Genomic DNA, 15,295 nt, shown 5'->3' on the forward strand with positions numbered 1-15,295 from the left:
GGCTACTCTGACTTGGCTGTAGGTGTGAATGGCTGTCTGTATGAGTCATCCCACTGATCCTCTGTGACCTGAAAATAAAGTTGGTTCACTCGGCTTCCTGCCCTTCCTCTAAAAAGAAAGAGGGAATGAACTGTTTTATATTAGATGATTTCAGGGGCCTTATAGAAATGGGGTCATTCAGTTACTTCAGAAAATGAGCTGTCAATTTAATTGGTGAAATATTTTAAAAAGTTATTATTCTGTGCATCTAACTATTATTTAATTCATTTCGGAAAAAAAGCTGCATTGTTTTTATTTTCTAAGCTACCACAGTTACGTGCCCTACTCAAGCGGAATCTCTAATGTTGCGTTCACGTGCTTTTTGGGATACAGCAATGCAGACTCAGTGTCCTCAAAGCTGGCTTGCATTAGTATAGCAGTCAGTAGTAACATGGTAAGTAACTGCTGCTAAAGCAGCTTTCCATGGGATTACAAACGTTAATGCAAACCGCTCTTTCTATTTACATAAAGTCTCCAATGTTTCATAAATAGACCGCAGTGTAGCTTTCAGCACTCAGTTTTGCCTATTTCCCCGTGTCTCCGAGTTTATCAATATAGTTCCGATATATCTCAGTGCACCTGAAGGCATCATATTTTGCGTCTGTGGTCCTGCTGGGCGAACACTGAAGACAACATGGTAATGTGAGTTTGGAGACGATGCTACCCTTTCACACAGACCGGAGAGAGCCCCGTGTAACGCTCATGTGTGCTCTCGGCGTGGCGTATCTGAACGATGTCTGCTTTGGTGTCGTGCTTCATGATTAGAAAGGGGCTCTGGAGCCGAGAGAATAACAGGACCCAGCTGACAGGCGGATCGACCGTTGGACTGGTAAACACTCGGGCGCCTGTTATGTGTCAGAGCCGAGTCTTTAACGGCCGGGAAAGCTAATGGCAGAGGTAACGGCTGCTCGATGATGCGATAGACGTCCAAGTTGAAAGCAGGTGGGCCAGAGATGGGACATGAAACCGCACTGCTTCAAATTCATCCATTCGAGCGAAGGAGGATAGCCCCCCAGGCGAAATCTCCTCGGAGAGCAAACGGTTTGGTAAACGACGTTACAGCGCTGTGAGGCTCTCCGTTTCACGCCCCACTCCCAGACAGTGCCACCGCAGCATATTCCCGTTTCATCACTTGGCAGAGATGTCCTTTACAATGGAGGATAATTTGGAGTCGGGGTGGGTAGCCGTTCGCCCGAATGCGTTTGAGGAGAAGGAGAAGCATAAATTTGTTTTCATCGTCGCTTGGAATGAGGTGGAGGGCAAATTTGCCATTACGTGTCATAACAGGACGGTGCAGAGGAGAAGCTTTGGTAGGGACCCTCCTGTGGAGGTGACTGGTCTGGAGGGGGACAAAACAAAATGGCTCGAAAGTCCCGTCAGGGATATAGCGTCTAGTAAAGGAGCCAGTGAGGCTAAAGCATGCAGCCCTAAAACCAAGTCCCTGTCAAAACATAGTCCTGTCAAAATTCAGACTGCGACTAAACCCGTTGCTTCGCGGGTTAGCCCCGACACCGACGCGTTACAATCACTCAGAGAGGACCAGCTGTCTCTATCACTGGACTGCCTGGACCTGGAGGAGCTGGACAGTCTGAGCAGGGAGGACTGCAGCTGGGCCGGACTCTTCTCCTTTCAGGACCTTCGGGCAATCCACCAGCAGCTGTGCTCGATAAACTCCGTCCTGGAGCCATGCCTGCCGGTGTTTCCAGAGGAGCCGGCCGGGATGTGGACGGTGTTGTTCGGCCCGGCGGAAGTATCCGAAACAGAAATGGACGAGCTGTGCTTCAATTTACAGGTGTACTTGGGTCACGCGCTCGACACCTGCGGTTGGAAGATACTTTCCCAGGTTCTCTTCACGGAAAATGACGACCCGGATGAGTACTACGAAAGCCTGAGCGAACTGAGGCAGTCCGGGTACGAAGAGGCGCTCAGCCGAGCAAATAAACATCTGCAGGAGGTGAGTTTTGAGATCCTCCCACAGCTTGTCTGTGACACAAGTGTGTCCGCACATCTGGAAAATTAAGATGCGCTGCACTTACCAGACCCGATTCATTGCACAGGGCATTTATTTTATTCATGTACAAAATTTAACAACACAAAAACACACAAACTCAGAAAAAAAACCCCCAACCTAATATTACATGAGATTCACCTACAGTAAGACTTCAAAAAAAAGTCCAGTATGCAAGCTGGAGCTCTTTCTTCTACCAGGATGCTGAAGGCACAAAAACTCCCAAAGTGGATGTAGAACTGCTAGAATAATAGTCACTGTACAGGACACTAACTCCGGGTTTGCTTTGAATAATCATGAATACAGCAAGAAAACTTATGAGACAAACACTTCAGAGAGGCTAATTTGGTCATTTCCATTTTGCTATAATAAATCTGTTCTATGTAGGTTAGACAGTTATAGCAGGCACACTTAAAACACACAAAAAAGAGTTAAACAGAAATGGCTGAACTATTGAAACCAGATTTATTTGCTTGATTAGTTAAGATTGGAAGTTTTTATTTTATTTATTTTTTCATATCTATCATTCTATGCATATATTATACTGCATTAGTGTGTTTTGTTTGTCATTAAAGCTAAGAATTAGAAGTTCCAGGGGTACTGATGCATCCTCCAGTATAGCCTTAAGGTTTAATTTTTCTTTAAATGATAATTTAAAAAAAAACACTACGATGCGTAATAACTAAAAATAATAAACCCAGAATTAATGAAAACAAAAAGGCATTTCATTTCCACTACTGTCACAGGACAGACGGCACAGGACGAGAGGAGACAAATAGAATCACGTTCCCTTTGAGTAGGAAGCTAGTTTCTGAGGTTAGAAAGAAAGAACAAAGTTCAGTTAAATTCAGTTTTATTTATAGAGTTCTAACTCACAACAACAATGTTGTAAGTTAGAACTCTATAAATAAAGGCGCTTTATATTGTCACAACAATCAGGCGACCCCCTATTAGCAAGCACTTGGCGACAGTGGGAAGGAAAAACTCCATCTCACTCACCTAAAACTCTAAGGGGACTGAAGTGTGAAAAAAACAGATCACATGAAGTTACGGGAGGTAAAAAAAAAAAAAAAAAAAAGACAGTGTAACCTCTACAATACAAGAGACACCCAGTCAATGACAGGTAGAGTGCTTCAGTTTTTTCCTTTTCTCCAGAGATAAGGTGGAGTACCCAATAATGCTGTCTCACCAGAGAGCAAAGGGTTTTTTTTTTTATAAAAATTCACTGCAGTGTGCTGTACTAAACTCACAGCGAGTCAGCAGTCTGCTTATACAGCTGAGCGAATCCAGTCCACACACAAACCTGGGATCAAAACTGGTTTCTTTTGATTGTGAGGTGAATTTGTAAGCCATAAAGTTAACATTATAAATATAATTCATGCTAGAGGAGCACGTAACCTCATTATATGTTTATGACCTTTAACTCATTTTGAAATTATGAGTCTGACTGATTTGTGGCCTTGAAAATGAATTTGACATTTATTTAATACATGCTAATTAAAGATGTTTTGAAGTAAAAGGAGTAATATTTGTTTTAATAACATCACTCATTTCAAATTGCAATGATTTAATGTTTGACCGGGACTCTGACTAATAGTGCAGACACCCTCCAGACACCATGCTCTGGGCCTGCTCCTCTGGCACACTTAAGCAGCAGCTAATGATTGGTTAAAAGCTCATAATAGCAATAGGTATTGATGCTCATCGGCTCTCGCATTGTGCTCCTAATCAGCAGTGGTAGATTAATGCATCCTTGACTTGTGGAGCCAGACAGTGAGAGAAGGCCCCTGAGGGAACAGGTGAGAGAGGCCTTTAATGGAAGTGTTTTCAACAGTGTTACTTCTTCATAACGTTACAGTGGAAGTGGTAGATAAACCTTGGTGTGTTACCTGGATTTCTTTGAACTACATGGACTATTTAAAAGCTAATTTTAGTGAGACCATTTCTTACAATACACTTATATTCGTTTTGCAAATGCAATGAAAAAGGATAGAAGGCTCCTCTTAAAGATGCTGTGTTTATGATCGCAGTCACAGCGTGATGCATTTCATGTCTTTTTTAACTTAGAGTTGAAACGACATGCATTTATACTGATGTGCTTATGTGACTATTCTGGCCGAGGCATTTCCTCTCTGCTTTGCTTTTGGCAGCGAAGAGAGACTGAATAGCGCACACGAGTGAGAGAAGCCATGTCGTTTCACACAGACGGTCCCACAACCACTCCCGCTGTCAGAATAAAAAAGGCAGAAAATCAGACAGAGGAAGTGTTGCCTTACTGCCCTTTTCCTGATCTGAAAACATTAAACAGCCGAGCCATCCCTCTGATTGCTTCAGTAAGTGTTTATCAGTTTGGGATTTCCATTTGCTCGACGGAGGATTCATCCTCGAGGAGCTGCTGATCTTATTCAACTGTTTATCACAGGCTGAGCTCCCTGGACTGCAGTGACAGCGCTCTATAGCTCATTCAAAAACAGAAGTTGTTTATTTTGTCAGACATCTCACACGTACACACATGCACGCACACACACACTGGCCTATCGATCCTCTCACTCCATTTGAGGAATGAGTTAATGCTTATTTTGGTGTTGCTGGTAGCCTACAGGATTATTCAGTCTGGCAAAAATGTGCATGTATCGATCTTATTCCCAGCAGCTGCAATGACTCTGCTCACTTAGCCATAGTCTATGCAGCAAGAGACTACGCTCAGATATACTCCTGTTATTTACAGTTACACAAAGCATCCTTGTAGTCTAGTCATAGTTTTAATAATCTTCTCGCTTTTTACTCCCTTCTATTCTGTTTGGATTCAAATCCCATTCATATCATGTATTTTAAAGCTTTAGATTTTATTTTGCAGATTGAAAAAATATATATTTTATTCTAGGCATTTTTATTGCAAATAAAGCTATCCAACAGTGTATAAGTATTCAATATCACATCTCACTGCAAGATTGAAGTGATACAGTCGTTAATGAAATAAATAATTAGGATATCATTTATGTGACTCTGCTTAATCTTTACGTTTTGAGTATGTTTGCTAAGATATATTGTACTATGGTCCAAAATCAGATTTAAGGCTTTTTAACTAAATTAAAAGGGCTAAATACTTTATAATTTATTCAATATAAAACAATTTCCAGGCTGGTCTGGAAATATTCTGGTCTCCTGTGACGCCCCCTCCACCTTGCTCTTGTGCAATCCCACCTTATTTTAAAAATCATGGAAACACCCCTTACTTGCAGTATGTTTGTAAGCTGCTCGATGTGCGCTGTTTTCCTGTGTTTTAAAAGTTGTTGATGTTAAGAAAAATAACTTCTTGCACGTATAAAATGCAGCTGCTGGAGAAGCACAAGACCATGGACAGTATGGTGGAGTTACTGGAGCTATATGAGGAAGAAGACCACGCCTACGGAGGTCTGCTGGAGGCCTCCACACAGCTGTACCAGTATCTTCTGCAACCCTTCAGAGACATGAGGGAACTAGCCATGCTTCGCAGGCAGCAGATCAAGGTAACAATTTCCCCTTGTTTGGAATCAGAGAGGCATTCTTGATATTTCGTGGGAATTTGTTTGAACTTAGGTTTGGATCTAAATCCTTTAGTGACCCAGTAATTTTGCAAGACCTCTCGGCATTTTACCAAGCCCTTTCAGTCAATCCAAGTAGCTTACATAGTTTGCATGCAAACAAACATTTTACACATAGGGGGTAAAAGAACACTGGTGACATATAACCAGGAGGAAATAAAAATAAAATGAGACACAAATTGTTGTTGTAGATCTTGGGAGTTGTGTGGGTTTTTCTGACCTCTTCTTTAGCTGCTATGTTTAAATTACATATTATTTCTGCATTTAGTCAGTGACGTGGACGGATCATAAAACACAACGGACCTGACAGGAAATTCTCATGTCTCCTAAAATAGAGCCTGCTCCATTTGTCTGCAACACTGTGTATGTGTGTGTTTGACGAAGATGTATTATGGTATTACGGTACAAATTATCTTGTATTTTCTGATAAGCTCCAACACAGTGGGAGGGGGATGAGACGGATCTAATTGCAAAGGGAAGATGAATGCTGGTGAATGGATAAATGGTGGAAAAGCTTTGTTCAATCATTGCAGTGCTGATGGCACATATATATTTAGCTCCATGACTCACACGCAGCACATCAATAATAATAAGACCTCAGTGTCTTTTGGATGGATATTAACTTTGCCACTTGATATCCATCTACTAAGAAAAAACAGCTTTCCCATCCTTGGATCAAAACCTTCCTCTAAGTTTTCCACAGTACCTCAAAAACTTATGGTGGTGTGTGAGTGAAATGCTGTCAGAGTGAATGGATCTCCAATTTCCCGTATTCTCACAGAGACATGAATAAATCATGTTGTGTGGGGTCCTATAGGTGTACTGCAGGTACACCTATAGGACCTAATGAAGAAACAGAACCAGTAGGAAGTATTTTTTACGTCTACAGCACGTACAATATGCTGTCCACACTGTTCAGCTGGGATTTGTCACCCTGGCAACCAGGAATCTGAACCATGAAAGAAGTAACAATCGCTGTATTTTATCTCAAACAATTACCTTTTTCTAACCCTGAGTATTTTTTGTTGTATAAACCTAATTGAGTCCAGCTTAATAACAAAGAATAATCGACATTAAATATTGTGTATATTGAATTAATAGTTTTTAGTATTACTAATAGTACAAATGAAATAGAAAAAAATCTTATGTGTATGAGTCAAACTGTTGTCTCTGCTGTGAGCATAATCACTCCACCACATTCAGTGAATTCAGGTATTTTAGTGAAACTAATTCTTAGGAATAAGGGTGGAAATTTATGTCCAGAAGCACAAATCAATAGAGGTTGTTACTATTCAGAAAGGACCAGTCTGAATGGAAGGATGGATTGTTGAGTAAAGCTTTCCACTTCACGTGTGGCTGCTGTCAATCACAGTCCTTCAACTAAAGACAGAGAAGGTTAGCAACTTTAATCCTCTATGTTGATAGTCGGTCGGATGTATGGGTATGGTATAGATGCATACATATACTACTCTGATAAGTAGAGCAGAACCTCCCTTTTTGTCTCTCTGGATTTTTTCTGTAGTGCATTTAGTCTGCTCAACAGTATGTCAGCAGAATTGAGGCTTTGCCAGAAAACAAGAGGGGAGAAAGAGGTTACAAAATATGCAGGTCCCACCGAGATTTGAACTCGGATCGCTGGATTCAGAGTCCAGAGTGCTAACCATTACACCATGGAACCTCCTACCAGAGTGGGGGAGGTAGGAGTGGGTTACACTCAAACATCCGGGTGTATTTATAGCCTACAGCATCTGCAGCTACTACACAGCAAGACTTTCAGTGACTAAGTTCTTTTATCTTCACAAAATGGTTAGACAAGAGTAAGTGCTCTTTCTTCTTCTAATGTTCATGCATGTTAGGTTAACTGATGATTCAGAACTGGCAGGACTGATGTCTGTCTACTCTGTGATGGAGTAGCATTTAATATCAAAACACTTGATCAAAGGTTATTTTTTGTGAAGTGAAAAACACTGGAAAGACGAATCTTAATTAAGAACTTTTTATACATATTTTTTGTACCCGAGTTAACATATAGATTGAGAGCATTTGAGATCCTCTTGTGAAATATTTATTTATATACTGTAACCTTAGCTATATAGTAGCACAAATCAATATGGAAGAATATTTTTATTAAAAAACCTTCAGGAAATTGCAGTAGCAAATGATACTGGTGCACTGCTGAATAGAGATGGAAGGTTAATAAGGGTCAGCCAGTTGATGTTTAGCTCTGTAATCTTGTTTGTCTTATGATTTCTGTGGTATTCATTTCACTTCATTTCATTTCTGTTATCCTGTATTTTATGTATATAAGATTTAGATGGTTTGTTTATGGTTGGTTTACACAGCTTGTGTATGTTTGTGTATGTATGTGTATGCATGTGTAGCTGTATATATCCATACGCTTGTGTGTGTGTGTGTGTGTGGGGGGGGGGGGGGGGGTGAATTGTGTTGCTTACATTGTTGAGATATACATTGTTGTGCTTCACAGTCACCATCTGCCGGAACCAAATTCCTTGTGTGTGTCTCTGCATATACATGGCTAATAAACGCGATTCTGATTCTGATTTTGTGTAAAAACAAAACAAAAAAAGGACTCGCCTGCTTTCCACATTAGTGATGGATTGTTTATTCTTTTTTGGTGTCTAACTCTCTAAACCATGATGCTGCAGTTTGATAATTAAATGACAAATGGTGTGATGCTGAACTGATCCAAGCTTTAATTAGTTTCTGAAATTTGCACTAGTGCATCTCAAAAAATGTGAATGTTGTAAAATAGTTCAGACTTCCTGTAATTTAATTCTAGAAGATTAACTTTCAGTGAAATATTTCAAGCCATTTTTTTTGATTGGAAATCAAAAAACCAAAATTGATTTAATCTGAAAAGAGGACATTGGACCAGCGAGCAGAGGTCCAGTTATTGTTTTCTTACACCTACGTGAGATGTATCTGATGTTGTCTTGGGTTCAGGAGTACAGAGGTTGTGCGAACATCTAGCCTTCAGAACTGAGGCTTAAAGTTGATCATAATTTGGACTGCATTATTGTGGCTGCGTATGCTGAACTAGAGTTTTTTAGAGTGTGTGAATAGTAATTTAATAAAAATCTATATGAAGTATTCTAACAATTTTAGATAGTGGATTTCTGACTTCATCAAAATGGAAACATAAAACCCCTGAAATATCAACTTTACATGTAATGAATACAGAATATATGAAAGTTTAGCCTTTTCAGTTAAGCTATTAAAAACAACTTTATATTGTATTTATTATATTGATAAATACAATATTACAGTAATTCATACTGTATTTGTTGATATTAATATTTACATGCTCAACTGACATTATTCTATCTTCCATAAACATAACCAATAAAACAACGGAAACAATTAAGATTTAAGTTTTTTTAAAATTTGTTTTTCATCATCGCACATGCTTTTGTAATCTCAGTGATCGTGTGAGGCTGACACTACTTTTTGTTATAGATGTCTACTTGCATACATGCTTACTTGACTGTGCACACAGTAATTAAAAATAACTAAACTAAAAGAGAAGATGGAATTTCATGACAGTTGCCAGTACTTCTGTGTGTGGGAGTGAGGCTGCCCCTCCAGGCCTGCTTTTTGTTGTGAAAGCACTTAAATGGAGTGTGTGTTTAAACTTTAAAACCGTTCCACACAGATTTTATGTGTGGGGAGATTATCTGTACTGTTATGTATACCACAGTGACTCCAAAGTTTAGGAGAACCATTTGTGTAACTTGCTCTTACCACTAAGTGGCAGTAGCTTAGTAATGTGTGATATTTGGAGTTTAGACCACCACCACTCTGGATCTCAAATGGAAAAGAAGCAGTGCTATCTTAAAGGTGTATGTTTTTATGAATGGGCAGCTAACTTGTCATTGAGATTTGGCTCCACTGTGTACACAGCAGCTGCTTCCTAATCTTTTTCTATTATTCTTATTCAATGATTATTCATTTTTTATTATCAGCACACTATATACTGTATCCAAAGGGTTATTTTGAGAAGTGTTAATAAGATTTATTAAAAAACGAAACAAACTTACTTTTCTTTAGATTTTATTCATCACAGAAAAATATTAAATGTCGCTTTTTAATCTTGCTGAAAAAAATGTGTGCATATCCTCTCGTTAGATTTCCATGGAGAATGACTACTTGGGCCCGAGGCGCATTGAAGGTCTAAAAAAGGAAGACTCTGACTGGCAGAAGAAGGCTCAGGAGGCCGTCCTCAACATCCAAGAGTTTACTGTAAAATACTTTGAAATCACTGCCAGAGCCCAGAAAGGTACGGTCTGCCATCACTGACACGTCAAGTCGATAAAGCAGCAGAAGGATGACTTTGAATAATCAAACAGAGAACACGCACACACATAGTAGAGACATTGGCGTGTTATTGACCTGTGTGTGGTTTTGATCCCAGGGCTAATGCGATGTGGTATTAATGAGACACTGCAGACAGCTGTGCTTTAACAGAAACAGGAGAAAACAAGGACGACCTATTGATCAACCAGCTCTGCCAGCAGCTTCTGTCAGTGCAGGGTCACTCCACAATGTGTCCCTCTTTTCTCATGTTTTCCTTCACAGCTGACTCATTCTTTTATTATCTCAAATTCATCAGATGAAAAATCAAGTAAGTTAATTGCTTGAAGAGACGACTGTAAAGAAAGTAGATGCAATATCCAAATGTGGCCAATAGATGTCTCCCTCTGTGTTATTGTAAGGCGCCTTCCTTTTATGTTAGACTTTAGTCATCACATAGAGGGAAAAGAAATTGCGGTGACGTGTCCACACACTGTACCAGAGGATGAGACTGAATGAGTCACTCTCACGTTTCACTCATCCACCTGTGCAATGTGTTTTGTTGTCCATAGGTGTATACGAGCGTATGAAGTTGGATCAGCGTAAGTTTGGTAAGTCTTCGTGGACGGCGGCGGTGGAGCGCATGGAGAGGCTGCGCTACTCAGTTGCAAAGGAAACCCTCCAGCTCCAGAGAGCCAGGGAGATCTGTCTAGAGCAGAGGAAACACACACTTCGAGAAGAGGTGTGGTAACACGCTCACGACCAAATGAAACTGCCAGGCACGCTTACTAAGCATGCTTTGTTTTGTGACCGTTTTCTATTTTTTACATTCATTCCTTCCAGATGCAGAGTCTGTGTAGCAGTGAGGACGTGATGGCCCTCTTAGATCACATGGAGACCAAGTACTATGAGCTCCAGCTTCAGCTCTATGACATCCAGGCTGAGATACTACAGTGTGAAGAGCTGCTCCTCACTGCTCAGTTAGATAGCATCCGTAGACAGATGACAGGTTCTACTGCAGCTACTTTTTGTTTGCAAGATCTTAATTATCCTGTTTTAAAGAGAGTCCTGAAGTAGAATTTCTGCTATATTAACTGCTGTAAGACTTTTTGAATTCTGGTTGTACATTAATGGTTTATATTTATGTGTATGTGTGCTTTCAGAGCGTCAGGATGAAGTGGTGTACTATGACACCTTTGAAAGTGCGGATGATATAACAGAGGACAATACTGCAGAGAGAGAAGAGCTGCGCAGACTTCAGGTCAGCGCTCGACAGCTGGAGGCAAGGAGGGGGCGCATCACTGCCAAACGCTCCTATCTAAGGAACAAGAGGGTGTGTGTGCTTTACTAGCTTTTATTTTCATTCCTGAAGTGTAGCCTGGATCATGAAGCCTATTCAAAATGAAGAAGTGACTGCTAATACTGTGGTTGCAATCCTGTTCAGCTCTTCTGTGCTAGATATTTGGATTTTCTCTACAACAAGTTATAAAGACACATGTCTCCAAGCAAATATGTGTATACATATATATAATTATGGTATGTTCATGACTGTGAGTTTTTATTGATTGTTTAAATTGGTTATGGTGTGTGTATCGATAGGAAATCTGTGTCTCCAACCACACTCAGAAACAGCAGAGACGCCAAATCCTCCAAAAGGACCCCACATCCCAGGTAGAAGTTGTTTTAGGTTTTTTTTAATGATGGGACTTTTTGCTGCTAAAGCATCTCCATCATCTCTCTCCTCTTCTAAACTCATGAATTACCAGCTGAAAAATGAAGAAGAGGAAGATGAGAAAAGGAAGAGGAGCAGAGTAAGCCAGGAGAGGCAGAGAACACTGGACAGATTACGCACTTTCAAACAGGTATGTGCCCTCCTGTTCACTGGAGGTGTCTCAGTATATGTAATTATCTTTTGCTCACCTACACCTTTGTGTCTTTTTCTAGCGGTACCCAGGTCAAGTGATTCTGAAGTCCACTCGGCTACGCACGGCTCACAGCACAAGAAGAGAGCGAAGAAGCGTGGAAATGAGTAGCTTGAGTGAGAGGGAGGAGTGCGCGGACTCTGTTTGTGTGCAGAAGCAGGGCCAGCCGTTGTGTCTAAGTACCAGCGTGCAGACGGACCCCAGCCCCAGCTCCACGCTCACCACTCAGCCCACGACGGCGTACACGGCGTCGCTTCCGCCGCTGCCTGTGCCCAGTCCTGCAGACTCCTCCTGCTCTCCTTGCTCCTTGTCCTCATTGCTAGCATCCCCTATCTCCCCTCCTCCTCCACCACCCCCTCCACCCCCGCCACCAACAAGGGAGGAGCTGTCGCCCTCTGGGAGCCCGGGGCGGCGGGGGCAGAAGGCTGGGGGGAAGAGTGTATCAGAAGAGCTCGCTCTCTCCCCGCTTGGCCCGTTTATCCCTCGCTTCTTTGACAGCAGCCAACTGGTGAGCGCCCGCAAAAAGCTGAGGAAGACCCCAGAGTTTGACATCCACAACAGAAAAGGTACCAGGACTGTTAATAAGCAAAATAATTTGAGTATTCACATTAGCTAATTACAGCAGCCAATCATAGTCTGTGTTTTTCTCCCCTGCTCACATGCAGTAAGCTCCCCCATGGACGAGGTGCTCGCCTCCCTGAAGAGAGGCAGCTTCCATCTGAGGAAGGTCGACCAGCGTTCCCTGCTTCCTGCCAAGGGTGACGATGACCCAAACAGCATCCTGGCCCAAATTCGCAAGGGGGTCAAACTTCGTCGCGTTCCCTGCAGAGAGAGAAAGGACCAGGGAGAGTTCCCGCCTTCCACCGACCCCCTGACTAGGAGCATCCACGAGGCGCTGCGCCGCATCAAGGAGGCCTCACCAGAGTCCGACTCGGACGACGATGGTTTGGCCGCCCACGACTGGGAAAGCTAGGGTTCAGGGCTGCACCCGTAACACAGATGACTTCAGCCTCTGGCACTGCACACACTGTACTGTACTGTAAACACACACACACACACAAACAGTCAATCACGCATTCAAGCACACACATCTCAGCCACACATGTACCCAGTGACTACGCCAGAGAGTCACAACAATTATCACCAACTCACCAAACGCTCCAAAGGTCTATGGTCAATCTGTTTTCAGTTTCTTTTTCACACTACATCCTCACGATGGTTAGCGATTATGTTTTTACTACTACTGTATGTCACTGTGGTTTTGTTCCCATCATCAGACTGTACTGATTCCATGTTTACTTTTTTATTTATATCAAATGTACTGTCTCGCTGACATACTGCACTGACACTTATTTGTGAAACTGTATATGGAAAGTGCTGATGAGCTGTGTGACCTCTTCACTCACCCTACAGCATAAAAGATGTGCGTTGCTGGTAATTTGAAGTTTTTGGGAGACTGAGCGATGAATAGTTTACACGTTCAAACTGGGATCACTGGATTTAGTGTCCAGATTGTAAATCATTACAGCATCTGATATTTTTCATCAAGCTGCCCCCTCACTATGCTGCCTATCTGGTTTTGGCCCATTCCCATCACGTGGGCATGGGCGTGTCTGACAATAAAAGGACCAGTGCTCATCTTTAAATCCTTGCCTCTGTGGCACCAGATTTGCGCCCCTCCCCCTTTCTCTTGTCCTCTTCTGGCCCTCACCACCCCCGACTCTCACAGCCTCTCTGAGTGAGCAAATATGTATCGACCCATCTGTTCGACCGCAGCATATGGCTGGGCGGGTGGAAGAAATAGAGGGTGCAGTAAGGTTTATCATTATTTGTCACATCTAACAGCATCTCTAATCTGAAGCTGGACACCTACGGTTAGAGAGGATTGGACGAGGGGTCACTGAAGTTTGTTTGGTGAGGTGGAGGTCAAGGTTAGTGTCAGTGGTGCTCGTGGGTAGATTCAGTTGGTGATTCCCAAACTTCATATAAGGGATAGTCACGGTGGAGGAGTGAAACTGGTCATGCTTGTTTGAGTGATGGATGGTACGTAGGAGGCTAGATTCTCTCTGCGCTGTGGGGAGTCAATGTGGGCCGTGGAGCAGTCGGTTGTGATTGATGCAGTTTCTCCTGCCATCTTCTCCACTTTCTCTCCTCCCCTTTATTGCATTTTTCCAAATTTCTTTCCCTGCACTCGGTGGGCAGGAGAACACAGTAGGAGGCCTGTTACTCACAGTGCTGGAAGTGAAGATATGCACACATGGACTCACACTCTAAATTCACAGCCAACATGTGCAAAATCGTTTCAGTGACAGAAAATGGTGTGAGCACTTTGATGATACATAGTACAAATTCTAAATCACTTTATCTGTACAGGAACAATTATTATGCTTTAACCACTGGGGGAAAATATATATTTAGAAGCTAAGTAAGTTTAAAAGCACTGAATAAACTCAGTCCTGAATTTTTGGACAGACAGTACAAGAATCTGCATAAACATAGCACAAAGACGTGGATTTACAAGTGTGGCTCTGAGCTTGGAAGAGCTTCAGCATGCACTGTCTTAAACAGCTTTAATGCAATAAATAAATGAATAATAATTATAAAAAGTAGTGTGCTTTTTCTCTTAAGCTTGTGTTGGGAGCCATTCACAGATTAATCACAAGGCAGAAAGAACAGGCACGGGTGTATATGTCATAGCTTGAAAGTAGCTCGGTGCTTAAGATGGTTTCTTTTTTTTCCTGGCAGAGCCAGTCTGAGGCACAACAGTCTTCCATGGTACCCTCATCATGTAGCATGAAACAGACACTGACCCGACTTTAGTCTAAGACTAACTCAGACCTTACACGACTTCACTATAACTGACCAGGACAAAGTTTCTCCAATGTTAGTGCTAAAAGTTATGTTGCTCTTCTTATCTGTGGTCAGCAGTGTGTTTAAAACCTTTGGGAAAGCGGGCTCACACCTGTGAACCGGCTGTTTCTTACCTGACTGACCTGACTGTCATGTGCACTTACCTTTATCTATAAATAACCTCGACACAGCTGTATTTTTGCACTTCATTTCTTAGTTTGTGTCCTGTTTTTATTTCCAACGTGTTTCCAGCCAAATCTTTTTTTTCTGATGCATTTGCTTCCTATAAAGACCTGTAATCGACAGGCTGATTATATGATCCTTTGTCTGAATACCTGTCAGTCACTTGAGAAGTGCAATATCAAAATAATGAAATATGAGAAAAGGAATGAAGCCTCTTCATTGGTGACAATGAGTTTAGATTGCTTGCCTAAAACAGTGGACTTACTAAACAAACTGTTCCAAGAATACCTGTTTGCCTTTTCCTAGCATTCTTATTTATTCTGATGTTTTGTTTTGTTTTTTAATTTACAATTTTGCCCTTGCATTTGAATAAAACCTTGTGAAGCAAATTCTGAGAT

General features: G+C 41.7%; 1 protein-coding gene and 1 non-coding gene across 2 annotated transcripts; one reads left to right on the plus strand and one right to left on the minus strand.

Moving 5' to 3' along the window:
* The first annotated feature begins 669 nt into the window (after positions 1–669).
* Positions 670–15,286, plus strand: LOC113033108 (junction-mediating and -regulatory protein-like). Its single transcript, XM_026186475.2, has 10 exons — positions 670–1,993; positions 5,383–5,556; positions 9,778–9,928; positions 10,515–10,684; positions 10,786–10,951; positions 11,106–11,275; positions 11,542–11,613; positions 11,709–11,804; positions 11,887–12,430; positions 12,530–15,286. Exons 1-10 carry the CDS (start codon positions 1,181–1,183, stop codon positions 12,835–12,837), a joined length of 2,664 nt encoding a protein of 887 aa, XP_026042260.1. The 5' UTR covers positions 670–1,180; the 3' UTR covers positions 12,838–15,286.
* On the minus strand, positions 7,238–7,309 carry trnaq-cug (transfer RNA glutamine (anticodon CUG)). Its single transcript has one exon. It is a non-coding gene; the product is annotated as a tRNA-Gln (tRNA).
* Positions 15,287–15,295: the final 9 nt, after the last annotated feature.

Source organism: Astatotilapia calliptera, chromosome 12, assembly GCF_964374335.1.
Source record: "Astatotilapia calliptera chromosome 12, fAstCal68.1, whole genome shotgun sequence".
In the NCBI taxonomy this organism is placed as follows: Eukaryota; Metazoa; Chordata; class Actinopteri; order Cichliformes; family Cichlidae; genus Astatotilapia; species Astatotilapia calliptera.